The 22,411-nt window shown below is 33.7% G+C and overlaps 1 protein-coding gene across 1 annotated transcript in view; it reads left to right on the top strand.

Annotated features, from left to right (window-relative positions):
* Positions 1 to 1,678: 1,678 nt before the first annotated feature.
* The window catches only part of LOC107456402 (leucine-rich repeat-containing protein 15-like), a 22,551-nt gene continuing 1,818 nt past the window's right edge, over positions 1,679 to 22,411 (top strand). The window contains exons 1-5 of the mRNA XM_016074259.4: positions 1,679 to 2,056; positions 8,367 to 8,536; positions 11,664 to 11,824; positions 17,346 to 17,460; positions 20,257 to 20,405. Coding sequence (XP_015929745.2) covers positions 1,859 to 2,056; positions 8,367 to 8,536; positions 11,664 to 11,824; positions 17,346 to 17,460; positions 20,257 to 20,405 — 793 coding nt within the window. The 5' untranslated portion in view covers positions 1,679 to 1,858. The remainder of the gene's footprint in view (positions 2,057 to 8,366; positions 8,537 to 11,663; positions 11,825 to 17,345; positions 17,461 to 20,256; positions 20,406 to 22,411) is intronic.

Raw genomic sequence — 22,411 nt, forward strand, 5'->3', positions numbered from 1 at the left:
TATAATAAGTCGATCCATTGAAATTGGTGATCGAAATGTGCTACAAGTGGCGTACAGCAGAACTCTTTACCTATGGCAGCACTTCGCATGCTTTCACGATTAGTGTGTGGAGAGTCATAAAAGAAAGAAGTACGTTAGTTTCTGTTTTTATTATTGGCGATCGAAATGGGCTGCAGGTGGCGTAGAGCAGAACTATTTTCCTATGGCAACACTTCACATGCTTTCCCCATTAGCGTGTGAAAAGTCATAGAGGAAGGAAGTACGTTAGTTTCTCTCTTGATTTTCATATAGATCGAAATCTTTTAACTTGAAAAACTATATGGAACTGAAAACTACATTGAACATAGTTCTAAAGAAAAGTATTATGGAAATTTTAAAAAATATTCTTATTAAATAAAAAGGAAAAATATTAAGAAAAGGGAAAATATCGTGGTACATTCCGATACAACTGAAAAGAGGAGGAGAGGGAAGGGAGAAGGGCTAAAGGCATGAAACCGGTCTCTCCCCAGATGGCGTATTCGAGTGTTGCGATCGCGAATATAAATAGATTAAAAACTCAGGAAAACTCAGGAAAGTCAGGAAAATATACGAAGCCAAAACTACATTGAACATAGTTAAAAAAATGCCATGGAAATTAAAAAAAAAACTTTTCACAATTAAATATGAAAAATATCAAGAAAGGGGAAAATATCGTAGTACAATCCTATACAACTGAAAAGAGGAGGAGAGGGAAAGGGGGAGGGCCAAGACATCTCCCAGATTCAAGCATTGCGTTGCGATCGCGAATTTTATGATAAATTTTGAGAATCAGGGATTTTTTAATCCCTGATCATCAAACTTTATCATAAAATACACAGGTAAATTTTGTAAACGGTCAAAAGAGTCTCGGTGAATTAATCTTCTCCATTATTATTATTTTTAGCGCTGTTTTTCGAAACTCTGTCACCAAGGAAAATAAAAAAGCCATAGTTTAAGTGCCTTAGATTTGAAGCAATGCGATGATTTTAAATTATTTATCTAACCTGCCGTCTGGGCTTTAGACAAAAACAAATAACTTAAATATTTTAAAAGTTATTAAACTTTTTTTAAAAGTCGCCAAATTGGCGACACTTTTACCCTAGATGAAAATTATAAAAATCACTACCTTATTCTTAGTTTTTGCAAATTTTTATGCGCCCAAGTAATGCAGCATTGGAATGAGTTTTTAAATATTTAAAAACCAGACCACATTGATATTTGCATTTTCACAAAACCGTGGCCTTTCTTCTTATTGAAATTTTGCACCATTTTCAAAATAAGCCTAGACCGCGCTGACTTTTGATAGGCTAAACTTGGCTTAACAGTCATTAGTAACAGTAGCGAACTCACAGCAGTGATAAAAGTAACATATTATTCACAAAAAAGCATCATTAGATATTACGACGAAACTTTCGAAAAACAGCCTTGAAACTAATAATACACAGAAAATATATTAAATAAATACATTCTAATTTCTTATTAGTATATTTCTAATTAATAAATTTTTCATTATATCATTTACATTATATCAATTATTATTATATGATTTTCATTATATCATTATTAAAGCCTTATGCTTCTTATCTTCAATTTCCCAAGATTCGTTCGAATCTGTTTATCTGAGTCAAAATAATAAAGAAAACAAAATTAAAACAGAAATCAGAAGCGAACATCTGTTGTTATAAAAAACGATCAAAATTTCGAGTACCTAATTTAATCGACTCATCGGCAACTTCATCTACCAATGCGTGTAGAATTTTTAAATAGTCTTCAACGTTGAAATAGAACAAAAATTTAAAACACCGTAATTAAATGTTTGGAAAAGTTTAAGTTCTTAAAAATGAAGTTAATATGTTTGTACATTCTCTCTTTGTTTGCGCTGGCAACCTCTCAAATTAATACGGGTTGTCCTAAGTTACCCGTGGAACCTTGTTTTTGTAATCCTAATCCGCGTCCTTATTTGGGCTGTGACAATGTGGATGATACAGAAGCTTTACGAAGAGTTTTCCTAAACTCAAAAGGGATATCGTATAATCAGGTAGGAGCCTTTAAATAAATCTGTCCAATTACAACGAATGATGTAATTTACTAATACAATTTACCAGCAATTATTATAATTTAACTATTAAAGATTGTTGACCCTACGTTTATCTTAAAATGCATATAGTTAACCCGTTCAAGATCGTGGTCACATTTATGTAATGAAGCAATTTTCCTTTTACGATCCACTGCATCATATATGAGTTGAGCTTTTCCAACACCGGCAGCCCATGAATACACGCACTTAATTTCAAGGAACATTTAATTTCCATTTTTGACAACACTGCATGGCGGTGTCTCAAAGAGAGTTTCATTCGAATATGGGCTTTCGATTCTGAATTTTTTATTATTAGTATTATTATTACTGTTTTGTTGTTGTTTCTAATGCCATCAATATCAGCAAGCTTGCTTGGTGAAACCAAGCAAATATAAGGCAGAGGATGCGTTTTTTATTTTTCAGTGGCGCCATGTATGAATGCTAAGAATACGACTTCCGCCACACACACACGTCATAGCCCATTTATAGGGCGGAATTATTCATACATCCATTTATTTATCCACAGATCGTAATTTTGACTTGAACCAGAGAAGTATTAATCTCTAATCCAGTACCCGAGGTATGATTTGATATAGAAACATGGAGGACTTTGTGACCCGACAGATTTAACGCGCACCAGTCGCGATTTACTACACAGGAAGTCTTCGGTCGGCAAGGATCGAACTCGTGACCCGCTTGGACATGGGTTCAACGGTCCAAATTATTATTTTCATTTGATCTGAGGCATTTAAATATGTTAAAAACTGCGCTTGTGCGGCTTTTTCGAGAGGATTGGGCACATGAATGACCACGCGCCCACGTTTGTAAAAACATACTTAAACGAATATAAGGTAGCAGAAATAATTAATGTTTACCTTTGTGAAGGGCACTGCAAACTTATATTTTAGGGAAGGAGGATATTAGTAATTTGCCAAATCAAATTCTTAATTTGACCAAATCACAAATAGATATGTAATTAATTTATTTCAATAAACAAATTATTTTGCTGCTAATATTTTCACTATATACTATGTTCCACCGCTGATTTAGCGATTTTATAAATAATTATTCTTCTAAATCAGCTACGATTGCTTAGTGAGTAAGGCAATAAACTGCTGTGACGAACTGGGGTTCGATCCCGATCCCTTTTTTAGATCTATAGGTATCAGTTTGTCTAGTAAAGTCAGCTAGTATCAGGAAATCAGGAAGTAAAGGCCGCAATGGTTATTGCATTGCCATTATCAGGCCGTTGGTGGCGGAATTGAGGTGCTTTAACCTTCACGAACCCCTTGACCACGATGAGCTTTTGCTTTCATTCTTTTTTGGTTAAAAAATAAAGAACTATTTCATAAGTAAATACAAAAAAAAAGAAGAAAAAATAACGACGGAAATAAATTAATTCGTAGGTAAGATGAAGACATTAATTTTTACAAGCTAACGAATCGAATAACAAATAATTTTAAATTTGCAAATATCTTCGAATACTGAATAGAAAGATAGTCTGACGTTACACACGCGTCATGTGAGCACATGAGTTTAAGACAAAGAAAGAATAAAAATATTAAAAAAAACTCTCGATAATAGTTTATCAAAATATTAACATAGAGCCAACCATATATGGCAACGTTACTTTTAAAAAGTAACGAGTAAAAGTACAAGTATTTTTAAAAAAAGTAACGAGTAACAAGTAAAAAGTTCTTATTTTAAAAAGTAACGAGTAAAAAGTACAAGTAAAAGTACAAGTACTAAACAAAAAAAGTAACGATTTAAAAGTACATTTCTAGGAAATCGAAAATTCAAAGTAACCTAAAATTTTATTGAATAATATTCTTATGTTCTTTAATGTTTTTGCAAAATTGTTGTTATTTATTTAATTATTTTTAATTTTGAAAGTTATGGACATTAATTTATTTTTAAATTCGGAAGAATATTATAATATAATTTTATAATATAATCGTATAATATAATTTTAAAATCAAATATAATTTTAATATCAAACTTTTTATGGATTTGCACGAAAAAGAAATTTTATCTATTGATTTTAATTTTTAGTTTATTATTTTTATTTATTTAAATTACCATTGATTTAAAATTGTTTTACTCTATAGAAACGCGTTTTAAAAGCACAAACATAAACAAAGCAAACACGGGGTTTCAGATAGCTTTGTGATCTTTGAGCTAGTAAAAAATAATTGAATGTGCAGTATAAGTTGAAACAGAACAGTCTACAGTTTTATTTGTAACAATGGCTAATGCTGAAGTCATGCGAGAAAATCATTTTCCGAACATTTCTGCCTAACGGAATAATTAAAATTTGTAAACGAATTTTAGTATCAGCGGCTAAATTAATACCTTCGAGTTTTCAAGAGTTAAAATAGTAATTATAATAGTTTTCAATAGCACAAATAGTTCTGAAGTTCTTAGAGATTTGACTGGGCGTTGTTTGACAAGGTCGGGCATAAACATAATTTTAGTAAAAAATGTACTAGGTAAAAATGTATTTAGTAAAAAATGTATTAAGACAAAAATGTATTATTAGTGAGTTCAAAAAGAAAATTGAAAAACGTAATAACAAAATCCAAAATTTTTTATTTAAAATGTATTAAACAAATGCATAAAACTCGAAAATGAATGAAAATAACTTGCTAATTAATATTTTTATTCATTTTGCAAAATAATTGCATTTCGAAAGCAATTTTTTTTAATTTATTTATTATTATTTTTTTTCAGAAAGCTTACCGAGTTTTAAAAAAAAGTAACGATTTCATTCGACATTTCCGTTACAAATACTTGTACTTTTTCCCTAAAAAAGTAACGAAAGTACAAGTAAAAGTACTAAATTTAAAAAGTAACGAAGTGCAAGTAAAAGTACGTACTTTTTACTTGTACCGGCGGTACAAGTAACGAGAGTAAAAGTACTGCCATATATGGAGCCAACTAATTCAAACGTTCTGAATTATTATTAGACTCACTTAAAATGAATAAGTTAATTCCCCTTCTCAAAAAAGAGTGACATTTTTTGAACTCAACTTGAGTTGAATACATCTCTGTTTGAGTCACATATTTGCTTTGCGCTAAATCGAACTTAAGTTGCAGATATTTACGCGATACTTTATTTATTTTTGTTCAAACATCAAATCCATCCATGTAAAGAAAATGCGGGTTAGTTCCATCAAAAAGTCCTCCACTGAGGCAAGTTTCTCCCAACACTTGATCCTGGAGTTCCCTTGTCTTCTGGATTGGGTTCAAAATTACAAGGCTACGATATTGAACATAAGTAGTCTTAAACCCAAAAATTGGGTCGGCTGTTCAATGACGGTTATAAAATGAAATAAGATGAGGTATTAATAACTCAGATAAAATAGGAGTAAAGATTGCCTTTTAAAATAGGAGTTTATTTCAAATAAACATGATAATTAATAATTGGTTGATGAGCTAGAGCTCTGAATAAGATAGTTGAGCAGCGAAGTGAATTTTATTAAAAGTTATGCATTATACAATTAAACAGTGCTAGCCAGTGTCTAACACAATAGACATGGAATTGGAAGATTACTCATAGTAAAATAAATGCATTTTATAACAAAAAAGATGGAATGTTTGCTTGTTTATGAGAGTGCAGACTTGTCGATTGTAGTCTGAGAGTTGCTAGACAGTTTTTAGTTAGGTCAGTTTTGTAATTGTTAGGTTAGCTTTGTAATTGTTAGGTCAGAGTTTTGTAATGTTAGGTCAGTTTCGTGATTGCTTTTTTAAATATCGCGAACATTTTTATATTCATGCACTATCAATGACAATAAAATGTAAATTGTAGTGCATTTATTTGGAGCAATAATTACATATGAATTTTTAAATGAAATTAGGCTTAACGGGATAAATCGTCCGGTCCCTTGACGTTTACTCTCGGAACGTGGGGGGAGGGGTTAGAAAGAACTTTTTTTTCGTCTTCCGTTGGTCCTGAACCGGTTAAATAGGTTAATGATTTGAAAGGTTTACGAGCATGCAACTCGTCCCTTGTTTACGAGAACGCATTTCCTTTCCAAACTTTTCGCCCCAGCTTACAATTAGTAACTTCGAAAATTGCACTTGCGGTACATGTTAGTAACAGTATATACACATTTACTACACTAAACTATTAACACACTAGTTAAACTCATATCTATGTTTTCAATTTTTGAATGGCTGCAGCTATTTATAGATATAAAAGTGGTGTCTAGGTATGGTAAAGTAGTTAAGAAAAGAAAGAACCAGTTAACGACCAGAAGTCTCCTACCAATCGGAAGTCATAAAGGTAAGATCAAGGAACCTCTTAGTTACCCTTGCATGGAGCACATAATCAGAAGTGTCGAAATTTTCCTCCTGACACCTGATACAAAGCAATGCAGCGTCATCTATTGGCAATTTTTTTCCACCAATTTTTACTTATTAAATCTCAAGTGCATGACTTCAAGTGTGATTTTATGTCCCCCTATGTTATGGAACATCCTGCACAACCCTCTGAGTAGGAAAATTTAATTATAAAAACCCGCATTTTACAACCGGTGAGCTCTTCACGCACCATCGGTGGACGTTTACCATCAGTTGGGAATTTCTGGTGCATTCCATTTGAAACTTAAAAAAATATTCTTACTCTGTGAGAAATTTTAGTGTACCTTAACACCAAAAATGATGGCAGCAACCTTATACCAAAAGTAGTAAAGTGAAATACCACTTGTAGTTTCTTGGTGTTAGGGGGTGTGCGATGGAAGGTTCTTTTTAATTACTTTTGGTGTAAAATAGATTTCCCCATTTTTGGTGTTCAGTTTTACTAAAATTTATAATAACAATTGACAGTCATAAAGGTCAGTAAAATTATTTTTTGCGATACAATTTAAAGTAAGAGCAGTTAATTTAGAGAGTGCTACATTACTCTTAAAATAAAATTAGTTGCAGAATCAAACTTACACAGAACACAGATAATAATAAGAGGACGCCATACTACGGGAAAAACTTTTCATCGCTAATTCTCTTCATCTTCATTACTAATTTAGAAAAAAGAAAAAGTGAGTACACGCAAACCTTGAGTAAGCCATTAAGTTCCTGTTGCTTAAAAAAATTTTAAAGACTCAAAATACAAGCAAATTATTGGAAGAGAACTTCTCCATTGCGTAATCCTAAGTTATCATCTCACAATTTATTTTCATTTTAATAGTTTAAAAATTTATTTTCAATATTTGAAATTTCATGGCTCACTCTAGGTTTGTCTGAACTCATTATATCTATATTTTCAATTTCAAATGAGTTACGGAGGTGAAAAAGAATTTGCAATGACTCTCCCGAGGTATGGCGTCCCCTTAAAACGAATTCAAATTACGCTTAGCTGAACAGTAGTGGCGGATAGAAATTATAAAATTATTTAAAATTTCTAACAGATATTTTAAAACTGGGTCAAAATTATTCTTATCACATGACATCCATTTTCTGACTGTGAACGTTTGTTCACTTAGATGTATAGCACAAAAAAAAAAAAAAAAAAAAAAAAAAAAAAAAAAAAAAAAAAAAAAAAAAAAAATAGGCAACAAACTCACGCCATTTCGCACTCGATTGTAAACAGCTTACTCTGACAATATCCCAAGTACGTTAAAATTGGGGCTTTTGGAAGCAAAAATAATGCTGTGAATGCGCGTGAGCTTGGTGAAAAGCACTTTCCATTATAGGTATTAAAGACACGGTTCCCAGTGGAACACTGTAGTCAAACATCATTGACTACGGTCAGTAAGCAGGTGGATGACCACTTTGATTAGCCTACGTTAGGCAGAGTGTGCGCGGTATCGGTCCTCGTTAAAATGTTCTACCGTAAAGTGCTCGACTTCGCACGCAGATCGTTGGGCTACCAAAGCGGAGAAACCATCCCTTTAGCAGAGGATCGAAACTGCAATGGCATGTCTTCGGATCATTTTCAGGGATGCTTCCCAAATCGTCGCCAATAGCCCATTGTGCAGTTCTAGTGCGAAATAAATTAAATACTTACCCCATTATTTGTGTAAACTCGAAATAAAGTGTCCCTCCTCACATTAATTTGGGTTGCTCAACAAAAAATTCGGTGAGATAATAAGCCACAGTTTTTACAGTGTATTGAATATTAATCAACATTCTACAATAATTTATACAAAGTGTTAATATTTTACAAAATTAGCAAATTAAACATTGTAAAATAAAAATCATTTTGTGTCCAACAAACTCTAATACTATTTTTTGTGTGTCTCTCTCTCTCTTTTTTTTCTTTTCTTTTTGACAGGTTCGCTTTGCGAATTCAGTTTTGCAATACCTACCCAGTAATCTGTTTAAAAATACCAAAGTTCTCGAGTTAGAGTTTTATAATTCAACATTTGTTCAGCTTTTTGATGAAACGCCGGAAGAAACTGAAAGTTTAAGAACTATTCATATTGAAAAGACATACATTTTCAGGTCAGTAGGCAATATTCATACTGTTATTAAGACTGTTTTTCAAAGGCTCAGTCGTAATTTGAAATTATGCTTTTTTTGTGAATAATATGATATTTTTATAACTGCTGTGTGTTTGCAACTGTTACTCATGACTGTTAGGTCAAGTTTAGCCTATCTAATACCAGCGCTGTCTACGTTTATTTTGAAAATGGTGGGAAAATGTCGCCAAATTGGCGATTTTTAAAAAATCTTAATAACTTTTAAAATATTTAGGTTATTTATCTGTTATAAAGCCCAGATAACCAGATATAAACAGCCATGTTAAAAGTCAACAGGCTGACTAAATAATAAATATTCTTACTCTATCGTGATATCATCCATCTGTGTGTGTGATCTACAACTAAAGAATGTACATGGAGGAAGAAGGGTAGCTTCGATAGACATAATGTATACCGGCCCCCCAAGGCTTGGTGTGGTCGTATAACGAAAAAAGCGACATTTCGGGCTACAGCAGCACAGGTTTTTGAAACGGGTTTTCCCTTTATGAGCGATAAAATTTAAAAGTGGTCGGATCATTACCATCGGATCATTATATCACCATCTTCCTTCCCACAAGTAGAGGCGTCTTTTCCTCCCAATCACTATAGGTCTCTTCCCTACAGACGGAAAATGTTCTTTTTTTACTTATTGTTGGTTTGTTCTGCATTTTTGCACTATGGATGGTGTTTTCAATACAAATGTAAACAATAACAATCTCGAGCTCTATACCTGCTCTAGTTCCGGTTGGAAAGTTTGAAACTGCTTACTACAGCTTATTCTGCGAGGCGATATTTTCAAACGGATAATTCTGTTTTTAATAAAAGAAGTAAATTAGATAATTTCTGAGTTCAAATCAGCCGTATTTCATAAGATATTAATGTTATAAAGTAATTCTGGTGAGTGTGAAGTGAAACATTTGTTTTAGTTATTTAAAGATATATTGTTAAGTAAGGTGACGTGGTTGCTAGATTTTGAATAACTCGCTTTTTTGGCAGTCATGATTTGGCCTCTTTTCATTTGTTTATTACTGTTAGCTCTTGTTGCAAGCCGTGCACCATCTTACGTTAGTGTTAGCACCTTTAGCATTGTAAACACAAGTAATAAGTAATCAAATACCACGTTTGCAAGAATCTCAAAACACAATGATCACGTTGTGAGCCAAATGGCCTTAAAATACACCGGAAACAGTAACCCGGAAGTATAGGTGGTATGGAGCTTGCAGCGTTCCCTAGTGTAGAAAACACCATACATAGGCGATCGCAACGCTCAATACACCATCTGGGGAGAAGATCGGTTCCATGCATTTGGCCCTTCCCCCTCCTTCTTTTTTCAGTTATATAGGAATGTACCACGATATTTTTCCTTTTCTTAATATTTTTCGTATTTAATTGTTAAAAATATTTTTTAAAATTTCCATGACGCTCTCTTTTAGAACTATGTTTAACGTGGTTTTCAGTTCCATATAGTTTCCTAACTTAAAAGATTTTAATCTATTTGAAAATCAAAACAGAAACTAACGTATTTTCTTCCTCCATTACTCTCCACACGCTAATGGTGAAAGCATGTGAAATGTTTGCCATAGGTAGAGAGTTCTGCTCTACGTCATCTGTAGCCCATTTCTATCGCTAAAAGAGCAGTATACTGCGCTAGTTATTAAGATATTTCTTTCCGATTTGCGAACGCATTTATATCATCCATATAGACTAAATCTCCTAACATATTTTGAGATAGAAAGACAGAATTAAATGACGATTGGCGGAAGACAGCGTATACTCAACCATACATGACCAGTTGTCTAACAACCGGTCCACAGTGACGTACCTACTGTCACTTTGCTTCTTATGCGTTTGTACTGGATCTTAGTACGTATAATACTCTGCTATATCAGCTCCCCCTGTACGTTGTTTTTCTGGTATGGCATAAAGAACTGGACAGTTCTTCGCGTTAGTTATGTATTCGAAGAGCTGGACTTCTTTCGATATATTCTTTGCTACTATGGCCCAAGCCGAAGTAGTCATTATCACTTAGCTATTGTTACCATTTAGATCATTTTGATTATGATTAGATTAGTATCATTGAAATCCATTGTTATCACTTATGTTATTATCCACGATATCATTATCATTTAGAAACCTGTCTATCATTTACATTTCAGAACTCCTAAAAATTGAGAGAAATACAAGGTGGTTAAAATTAAACTAGCAATAATCAGAGGCCCGTAGCTTGAGTTCTACTGAAGGAATGTGATTGAAACTTCAGAGGCATGTTTTGTAGATAATGCTGTCGTAGTTTCCGTCGAAAAAAACATTGTTCGAAATTTTGTCAACTATTGGTGCTATAAAAAAGGAAATAAAAAATATAAAAGTTAAAACATAAAACAATATTTTATTTATTCACATATCTATGTGTTCTATGTGCCTACATTATCGGTCAACAATATATTGAAAACGTACGACTGCGTTGTCAACAGCTGCACTCATCATCTGCTTTCATTCTGACAAATGAGTTTCACAATCAATGCGCGGTCCTTCTTCTTGAGCGACATGTTCGAAATGTGATAAAATGTTTACGTCATATTATATGCGCCGTTTAAATCAAGAAATTACAAACGCTGTTAATTTTTGCCAATGATTTTAGCAGCCCAGCGCCATCTATAGAAAAAATATGGAACTACTTTTTCGGCGGAAACCTCGACCGCATGATCTACGTAACATGCATTTGAAGTTTCATCCCGATCCGAACCGAAGCTATGGGCCTTTCAGTACAGTCAGTTCAATTTTAAAGATACTGTATTCCACAAAAAAGAAAACATGTAGAATATTGCAATAACATAATGCGGAAAGGAGTAAGCAACAAGAAATTTATGTTAGTAAATTACCGTCAGAATTAAATAGCATAGAATCCTTTAATGATTTAATGCGTTTGACTATCGCGGAAATTTCTATAGCTTGATATCAGAATTGGCTTGATAGTATATGTCAGAGATTTGAACTGCTTTAAGATACTGCCATGTTAAATCTAAGCATATCGATAACTTTTTGAGCTATCAGTTTTATCTGTGAAATATAGATTTTTCATGTATTTTCTTTTTTATTCATTTTTAACAAAGAGGAATACTTTGGGAGCATCTGACGCCGATGACTAATCTTCGAATATTAAACGTCTACTCAAACCAGATTGATATCATTGGAGACGATTTTGCCACATATGTTCCAAAAACTTTGCAACAACTCTCTTTTTATGAGACCAAAACAACTGACATCAAACCAGGTAAGTACATTCTATTATTTGAAATCGAATCATTATTATTAACAAAATCCTTTGATTTCATTTGTTTGCCAAATTATCAGAAGTTTGGAGAGCTTTTAACTACCTATAAAACACTTAATAATGTTTCATTTACATTGTGTCAAAAACTCTATAGGGGAAATTTTTGTCTAAGAATTCGCTGTCTAAGGAATTATATTTTGCAAGATTTTATTGCTTTGAGGAGATTTTCTCAAAAAATCTATTGTTTAGGGAAGCTTCATCAAATTCTTTTCCGTTGTTAGGCTACAGAGAAATTTCGATAAAATTCTTCGATTTTCGTTGATTTACAACGAGCTATAATCAACAGCTTAGCATGAGTGTTTTCCAAGAATACGTTGATACATAAAAGCTCAATCTGTACGATCATGGCTCAGATCTTTGGCTGGAAATTTTTCACGATTTTCGTAAAATTTCGAATTCTGGGAAAAGACACAAAGCTGTAAATTTCTAAAGTATTTACCTTATCTTTTCACTAGAAAGATAGGGTAAATTTAGAAATTTACAGATTTGTGTTTTGTGTGGATATTCACAAGCTGTCAATTTACAGCTTGTGTGGATACCTTATCTTTCACTAGAAAGATAGGGTATCCCTATCTTTCACTAGATGATTATGCATTGCACCAATTTACAACTGAATATTTTATCATTCGTGGTGTTGCAAGTAATATAAGGACTCATATGTACTTAGTTTCAGTGAAAAGGAATTAATTAGTTGGATCAAATTATCCCATTTTATAATTTTATTTCGTAATTTTATTGCCGTCGTTGAACAGCCGACCCAATTTTGAGTTTACTACTACCAATATTCAACTCCATAGCCTTGTACTTTCGAACCCAATCCAGAAGACAAGGTAACTCTTGGATCAAGTATTATGAGAAATTTACCTTCGTGGAGGACTCTTTGTTGGAACTTACCAGATTACATTCAGAGGAAAACCACCAACATTTAGCCTAACGGTAAAGGGACTCTAACACGTGCACCATCTACCACTGAGGATATTTTACAACATCATTGCGGTCGGTGCAAGCCGGGTGCGGAATTCGTATCGACCAGTCATTGCTGGAATTCGAACCCGGGTCACCTCTTTGGGATTCGAGAGCTCTATCCCCTGAGCCACCATAGCTCAAATCATCACATTTAAAATATTTTTTCATGTAACCTTGTTTGGCATGCGATTTTTTTCTTCCTTTTTTACCAATTTTTCAGATTGTAAGACAAGTCGAATATGATAGACGTGTACATAGAGAAAAGCAAAGTAGTTGAAACAATCACAGACGTCGTCATAAATTATAACGTACATTCATGCATAAAGACTATCTGTTTGTCTCGTGTTTTATTTTATTATTTTCGGTTTCGTCACCTAGGACAGTGTTTCCCAAACTTATGACTTCTGTGTACCCTCTCTAAATTTTTCGTAACGCTGTGTACCACTCCTAAAAAATGAATATATTTTTTTAAAAAATATCTTTATTTTTACTATTAAAAAATTGCACCAAAGTTAAAAATCACAACTGGTTGTTGACACCACTAATTATTAACTGTTAACTCTGCAAAAAATAGCCAATAGAAAAGTACGTCATCGTAAATTTTCATGGCTAGCTTTGTTTTTAAGTAAAAAATTTTGAAATTTTCGTTTGTTGCAACAGAACGCGTACCCCGGTTAAACTGTTCCCGTACCCCTGGGGGTACGCGTACCACACTTTGGGAAACACTGACCTAGGAAGATTCTTGCTTATAGCACCGTTGTTCATTTTCGTGTCATCATTTGTGCTTTATTTGCGCTGTTTTTTGATATGTAGCACACAATACAATGTAGCACAAAATTGTATACTCATGCTTTTTAAATCTTAACGAAGTGCCAAAATAAGTACGAAAAACTTTATAAATAATTATGATAAAAAAAGGATATAAAGAACAAAGGGCTTTTCATTTTACATCGATATCTTTTTAAGAAGTCTTATGAAATTAATATAATTTAATATCGGTTTAGAGTAGGAAATTTTTCGTCTAATATCGATATCAATTTACGTCAATTTTTTGAAGGAATCAATTGAAAAGTATCACTATTTGAATTATAAAAGAAAGTGTATTTCAAGTTTAATTGTATAAATATCTATATTTAGTAACAAACACCTAGCAATACTTTAAACCTCCGAGAAACAAGAAACAATTTGATTTTAAAAGAAATCAGAAGGAATTTTAATTAAAATGAATTTATTGATAACAGAAAAAGTTATTATCGTGGGATATCTCATCTATTAACTTGATTATTAAGAATGATATGGAAAAGAATTAGGTCTCAAAAAGTGATTAAGATAAATATAGACATCCACCCTAATTAATTAAGCGAATTTCTGATTCAAAGAACTAGGATAAGAACGGATGATAAGAGCAAAGCATGATATTTATTTTTAGTCAAAATTTTTTTACGTTTTTGAAATTTGAAAAAAAAAATTAAAGCATTTAAGAAGAAATGTTGTTTATTCAAGAGATGAAACTCAATTATTTTAATCGCTTATTACGAATTTTTTCACTTTTTGTTTTCAGGAATTAAAAGATCAAGGTATTACTCTTTTGAAAAGCAATGATAACAAGATAACAATTAATGAATTCAACTGCATGTTAAATAAATTCAAATGTGACACCAATTTTTAACTAGATAAGATTATTCATCTTTAGACCATGATTGGCCTATATTTTTTTTTTGCTTTTCTTCTTCTGCTGCTGTTATGTCCCACACAATAAAAGTAAATAGGAAGATAATATCGATTATTACAAGCTATCTCTTTCAAAACAATAATAAAAGTTCAATCAAGACAATATTACCCGAACAAGGTTTAAATAAAATAATTTATGTCTGTGGTGTTTGTCTTTTAATGGCGATCAAATAATTGTCAGTTTTATGGATAACTACATAAGTAGTGGTTGACAAAGGTAAAGAAATTTAAAAAGCACCATTCCCTAAGAAAGAAGTTTAATTCAGTTTATTACGATGCGAAAGTAGAATTCAATTGTTTAAATAACACACCTAGAAGTAGCCTGTGTTGCTAAATGCCATTAGTATAAGTGCCTATACGATAATTGACTTGACTCTGATTACATATCCATATATATGCGACCACGGGGAGTTTTATTCTTTCTTATTCTCTCTTTTGCTGTTGTTAATCTTTTCTAAAAAGACTTTTCAAACTCCTTATAGTTCATTTTTAAGAAGAGTTTACTCTGTAAGTGGCAACCATATTTGCAATAGCAATCGTAGAAGAAGATAAAAGATAGAATTCTAATTGTGTTAGGATTTAACTGGTTTTCGTTGTTGTTGGTACTTATACTACTTGCCAATATTAGCAAGCCTGCTTGAGAAATCAAGAGAATTTTTAAGGCAGAGAGTGCGTTTCTTGTTTTTCAGTGGCGCCATCTATGAAAAAGAATACGAATACAAATTCCGCATCCGGCTTGCACCGACCACAGTGATGACGTAAAATATCGTCAGTGGTAGACGGATCATGGGTTAGAGTTCTCTTGCTTTCAGGCTAACCATTGGCTGTTTTCCTCTCTATGTAACGCAAATGCGGGTTACTTCCATCAAGAAGTCCTCCACAAAGGCAAAATTGCTCTCAATATTTGATCTCCAGGAGTTCTCTTGTGTTCTGGATTAGGTTCAAAATAAAATTACAAGACTACGAAATTGAACATTAGTCGTCGTAAACCCAAAATTGGGTCGGCTGCTCAACGGCAGTTTTATATATATACACACTGGTGTGCAAAACTTAAGCAACAAGTGGTTTTTCGGCCACAGCTCCCCAACAAAGTATAAGATAGCCATAAAATTGCAGAATAATATGCACATAATTCAGTAGAAGGATTATTTGTATGCAAATTTTAGAAATAAAACGTCGTAGGTGATGTAAGTGTACGTAAACCTTGTGGGTCAAAGCCGCGCAGGTCAAAGCTGTGATAAAAGGATGAAGAGCACCGTAGTTAAAGACATTCGCTGCAAGTGCAAGTTATTTGTTTTGTGAAACATGTCTTCAAGAAATCATTTAGACGACTTTACTGGAGGAAGAATGATTGGGAAGTTTGAGGAGGGGCGGAGTTCGGGATCAACAAAAGTGTTGCTTCTCGTGCTTGGAATGCCTTTAAAACTACTGGTACAGCTGTTCGGAAGGTTGGTGGTGGCCGTCCAAGGAAAACAACACCAAGAGATGACCGTTACATTGTCCTCCAGGCGAAAAGAAACCGTTTTCAGTCAGCGAGCGCCATATCTCAGCAACTGTGCACAGCCACAGGACGACAAGTATCAAGATTTACAGTGGCCAGACGCCTCCACAAAGGTGGCTTATTTGCTAGACGTCCTGAACGCTGCATACCTTTAAAAGTTAGCCATCGGCGGCACCGTTTAGAGTGGTGCAGAGAACACGAAACCTGGACACCTCATCAATGGAGTCGCGTCCTCTTCACAGATGAGAGTCGTTTTAGTGCTACAAGCGATTCTCAACGTCAGTTGATCTGGAGAGAGGTTGGAGCTCGATTTCATCCCAATAACATCGCGGAAAGAGATCGTTACGGTGGTCCTGGAGTTGTCGTCTGGGGTGGCATTATGTTGAACGGGCGGACTGAGCTTCAGATCTTCGACCGAGGTTCTGTAACTGGAGACCGCTACTGCAATGAGGTAATCCTACCCCATGTGCGTCTGTTCCGAGGGGCCATTGGAACAGACTTCATTTTTATGGATGACAATGCCCGGCCACACCGTACTGCTAATGTTCAAGAACTACTGCAAAGTGAAGATATCACACGAATGGATTGACCAGCTTACTCTCCAGATCTAAATCCCATAGAGCTTGTGTGGGATGCATTAGAGAGAAGTCTTGCGACACGACAGTATCCTCCTGGTAACACCCATCAGCTGAAAGATGCGTTAAAGGAGGAATGGAGACGTTTACCCCAAGAACTCCTGGATAATCTGGTGCTTAGCATGGAGAGACGATGCCAAGCAACAATTCCAGTACATTACACTATCCCATACTACGGAACATCTGCCAGTTGTACTTACGCTTCTTCAGGTAATCATGTTTAACGCCACTATAAGTCAAATAAAGCTTTATTTGTTCTATACCCTACTTTAAGCTTTATATTCATTTCTGCGCCATCATTCTTTTACCATCGTTTAAGTACAAAATAATGTACATCATATTCAAATTTCTTGTCAATCGGATGATTTCTTGTAGAGTTATGACAAAAAACGCACTTGTTGCTTAAGTTTTGCACACCAGTGAATATTCTACATCGTATTTTTATCCTCACTTAACAAGTTTTAACTGAATTGAAAATGCTCCTTAAACTAGGAGATATTTCCAAACGTTTCATCAGATTTTCCCCATCATATGAATTTTTCGACCAATAGGACCTTGAAAAACAAATACGTAGCAAAGTTTTTGTATATTCAACATTTTTATATTATTCAAATGAGCATTATTTTAGGTGTTCTGGCAAATTTCCCATATTTGGACAAAGTTGCTGTTGATCATTGTGAATTGCAAGAGCTCCGCAGGAACATGTTTCCCGTGCCATTTAAAGGACGAGTGTTATATTTTAAGTAAGTGCTTACGTTCTTAAAAGGCCGTCATACCACGGGAGAAATATTTCATCGCACATTCTCTTTTATATCCATTACTAATTTAAAAGGCGAAAAAAAGTGATTTCAGGCAATCCTAGAGCAATCCATGAAGTTTCAATTGCTGAAAAATAAATTTTGAGATATCAAAGTGCGAACAAATTAATAGAAGAATAATTGATAGAAATTAATTGATAGAATAACTTCTCCATTGTGTGATACTAATTTATCTTCTCATAATTTATTTTCATTGTGACATTTTAAAAAACTATTTTCAATGTTTGAAAATTTATGGCTTACTCTAGGTTTGTTAGAACCCACTTCTTCTGTACTTCAAATTACAAATTAGTTACGGAGGCAAAAAAGAATTTGCGACGAAAAGTTTCTCCCGTCGTATGGCGAAGAGAGATTTCACACTCTTGCGTAACTACCCATAGGACTACGTTCGTAAGACCTATGCGTTCACCTTAATTTACTAAGTTTTGATTCATTATTATAACCCAATGAAGATAGGGGGTCTTTATTGTGTTAAGAAATGCTAATTCTCGAATTTCATCTCTCAACTGTTGGTGACCAGAGACGGTATAATTTTAAAAGAAAATGATGAATCGTAACGACTTTAATTTCAGTTATTATACCGTAAAAGTTTTTTGCGATATTAATAGTGAATTGTACCCATTGAAATTAGATTAACGATACTTGTGCAAATTACCAATGGTTTGATTTGCAGGATGCTTTTCTGACAATTTAATGCACATTTTACATATTTCACGAGACTTTTAAAATGTTTTCGTCAACTTGGAACTCAAAACATCAGAATACTTTTTTTAAAATAAATTACACTATACAAATGATTTTTCATGCGCGTCTCTTAAAAATTTTTGACTGACAATAACGAATCTGTAATTAAATTTCGTTTATTACACACCAGTTTCCCAAAAATCCAAATTTTAACTTGCCGTCTTTCACAATAACAGTTTAATAACAATGGAAGAGTTCTCTCATTAACAATAGGAGCATCGCTCATTTGGCGATCATATTAGTGATCTTTGCGGCATCGTTGGCTACAAAAGCCTAATATATACCTTCCTGAAGTTTCGAGGCTCTAGACCAGGGATGTCAAACTACGGCCCACGGGCCAACTGTGGCCAGCAGGAAGGTTTTATCCTGTCAGCGGATAGAATTTTAACTTGCTGATCTGTGGCGAATATAAACAATATACATCCATTTTCTTGATTTTTGTTCTTTCTTTTTTAACAAAGTACTGATGACCTTTTTACTTTCTCTATTTGTGTTCTACAAAACATAAATTGATAGAACAAACAGCTTCAATTGGTAAAATGTTGAAGAAGTTCTTTATAGAATAGCCGTAGATTGGCGACAAAGAGCGTTTGTCTTTCTCGAGGAGCAAACATACGGAATCTAATATATGTGAATTGTATTTCATGCGTGGCAGTCTGCATATTTTAAGCTCCAACGAGCAGATTTTTCTGCCGCCTCGAGTTCTATCTTTATTTATTGCGTATGGAAAGATTGTATGACGTTATTGTAAATAATGGTGAAATTATTAAATGTATAAAATAGCTAGTGCTTGTTTTTACAAATGGCCAAAATAGCTACTAAAAACGCTAAGTTGATTCGGAGTGCCGTGCTTTCAATGAGGAATGGACTTAGAAATATTTTTTTTTACAGTTGTGAAAGATAAACCAGTATGTCATATCTGCGTTGAAGCTGTAGCAGTTTTTAAATAATACAACATTAAGCGACATTTTACAGCCAAGCACAAGAATGCCAACTACGAAGCAATGTATGAATGAGAAAGAAGACAAAATGCAGAAAGTCTTCTTAAAGAATTATCAGGACGACCAAATTTTTTCACGAAGATAAACAGTGTCCAAGAAGCAGCTACGCGTGCAAGTTACATTGCAGCATGCAATATTGTGAAAAATAATAAATCTCTCGAAGATTGGGAGTTGTTAAACAATGTATGTATGCTCCAAGTTTGTGATGTTTGCTTGCTATGCTTGCTTCATCCTTTATAAGTGAACAAGTGTTTTCAACTAGGAACCTTAGAAAAAATCATTTCACAATTAGACTAACAGACAAGTATTTACCCTCGCTCCTTAAAATAAGTACGTACAATATAAAGAACTTCTAAAAATGTAATCGCACTTTCATTCATCTCATTAAATATTTATATTAAAACTTGTACATCGTTTTGTTATTTAAGAAGTTTTTACTTTGTCCATCAAACTATTCCCCCCCCCCGATTTTTTGCCTTCTACCAAAAAAGTTTACCCATCCCTGCTCTAAACACATTGGAAGCGAGATATAAGAAAATTCAATTTTAGCTTGAGAACTTTTCTCCTACAATATCGGCCCGTGGTGCGCCATTTCGGTTTTGATACACGAATCTAGCAATTTATGTTTATATGGAATCAGGTTTTTATTTAAAGGACAGAAAAAAACATTTGAACTTGTTGTACAGTGTTGTTATTTCAATCGTATAAAAAAAAAAGTCTTATTCTTAATTAACTAGCTTATTGTTATTTTCAAATGAATAAAGGTTCTGTGATAATTTTATTTTAGTTTCTATGGATTTACTTAAAAAACAAACGAACGCTAAAATTAAACTTAGCAACTTTTATCCAAAAATCATAACATAAACAATTAATCTCAGGCCAGGCATTATTATGTAACTATAACTGCTTAAACTTTCCTGCAGTATCTGTATGAATAAAACTACTCAGAGTTAATTCGTTAATTTTTGTTTTACAGCGAGAACATGTTGAGAACACTTCCTGACGATCTCTTTACTGACATGCCTAATCTGCAAACAGTTGGTCTACGAGGAAACAGCATCTCAACTCTGCCTCCCTTCATGTTTGTAACACGATTTCCAAAGTTACAATATTTTATTCTAGACGGTAAGGACGTACATTTTACTCTAACTAATTCTTCACCATAAGTTTTCCTAACATAAAGCTAGAGCTTTAGACAAGTAATAGCTCTAGAATTGCGTATAGTAACCACTGACTATCAGTCATAAAAAAAAATGGTTGCCCTTTATTATATAAGTGTTCGCCCAACACTAGGGTTGTTGCTTTAATATATTCTATTAGAAAAAATATCGATTTATTTGATATAAATCAGTTTTCTTTATTTAAATCTTCATTTTTTTAAAATTTTACTGTAAGTTATTTAAAAAAAAAAGATATTAAAATTAGTTTTAATTTATATCTCTTTTTCATCACGAATCGAGTTTTTAAAAAAGTGATTACTGAAAGGCGCGATTCGATATTTGCGTGTCATATTATCGCATTAAAAATATCAGGATTTTAACTAATATGTGTAAATTTGTTAAAAAAAAAAAAATTCAGAAAAAAACCATCGAAAAAGGATGGGAGTTTACAATGGAGTTAACATATCACGTAAATTTTATTCTTTTACACAGTAACATAATCGCCAGATTGATTGATAATGTTTGATATCTAAATACCAATTTTATATGCTTGTTGGCGACCGCTAATCTAGAGTTCTATAGAAGGCTTATGCCAAATCCGCTTTATCTCTTGTGGTTTGCCTTCTTCAAATATGGGGTCGTCCGTAAATGATGTTACTTTTTCTTTTCAATGTTGATCGAAATCATGCATTCAATTTAAAATTTATGCTGAATAACAATATAATATACACAGGGTGTTCTGCAACGACAACCCCAATTATGTATTTTTTATAGTTTTTGTCAAATATGAAAACAAGAAATATACAGGTTGGGATAAGTTAAACGCGGTAAAATAAAGTAAAAATAGTGCGATGAAAATACAAGAACGCAACTGAAATCCGGAAAATCAATCAAAGAAAGCTGGTGTACGAAATTCCAAGATTCATTTAATATTTTTTTTCGTAGCATACTTGTGGAGCATGTTCAAATTCGTTTCCTGACACATTTAAATGGATTGAGCTAAAGTTAAAATGATAGAACACGCTATACCGTAAACACTCATAATTACATTAATATTGGTTGGTGCACTTTTTCAAGTAAAAATAAATCGAAAGTTGTAGCCCAGAAGTCTTACGACAAATATTAACCCCAAGCTCCACCTGTGCTTAGCTTTAGACGGTCAATTATCCATACAGAGCCAAGGTGGCTCAGAGGATAGAGCATTCGCCTTCTAATAAGGTGAACCAGGTTCGATATAAATTCCGCACTTGGCTCACAATGACCACAGTGCTGACGTGAAATATCCTCCGTGGTAGACGCATCATGGGTTAGGATCCCCTTGCCATCAGGCTAACCGTGGAAGATGTTTGTGGTTTTTCTCTCTATGTAAAGCAAACGCGGTTTAGTTCCATCAAAAAGTCCTCCACGAAGACAAATTTCTCCTAATACTCGAGTCAGGAGTTTCCTTCTCTTCTGGATTGGGTTCAAAATTACAAGACTACGGAATTGATAGTCGTAAACTCAGAACTGGGTCGGTTGCTCAACGCTGGTTATGAAATCATTCATACAAGGTGCGTAAATTATGTAATAAGTCAGGCAGCTTATACGAGGGTTGCTATTTATATTTCTGGCCTAAGAATGAAAAAACAAATATGTAGGAATTATCGAAATTGGTTTTATTGTTTTTCAAAATATTCTCCATGATGATCAATACACTTTTGCATGCGTTTGAACCAATTTTCAAAGCACTTTTTTCAGTCCGATTGAGGTAACTCCAAAACATGCGTTTTGAATGCATCAACCGCTTCTTCGGGGGTCGAAAATCGTTGTCCACGTAATTTATTTTTGATGTGTGGGAATAAGAAGAAGTCATTGGGTGCCAAATCAGGGCTGTACGGCGGATGACCCATCAGTTCGATCTTTCGCTCCGTCAGAAATGCCTTTGTTTGAGTCGATGTGTGAGAGCTCGCATTGTCATGATGAAGAATGATT

The sequence above is a fragment of the Parasteatoda tepidariorum genome, chromosome 2 (genome assembly GCF_043381705.1).
Source record: "Parasteatoda tepidariorum isolate YZ-2023 chromosome 2, CAS_Ptep_4.0, whole genome shotgun sequence".
Taxonomy (NCBI): Eukaryota; Metazoa; Arthropoda; class Arachnida; order Araneae; family Theridiidae; genus Parasteatoda; species Parasteatoda tepidariorum.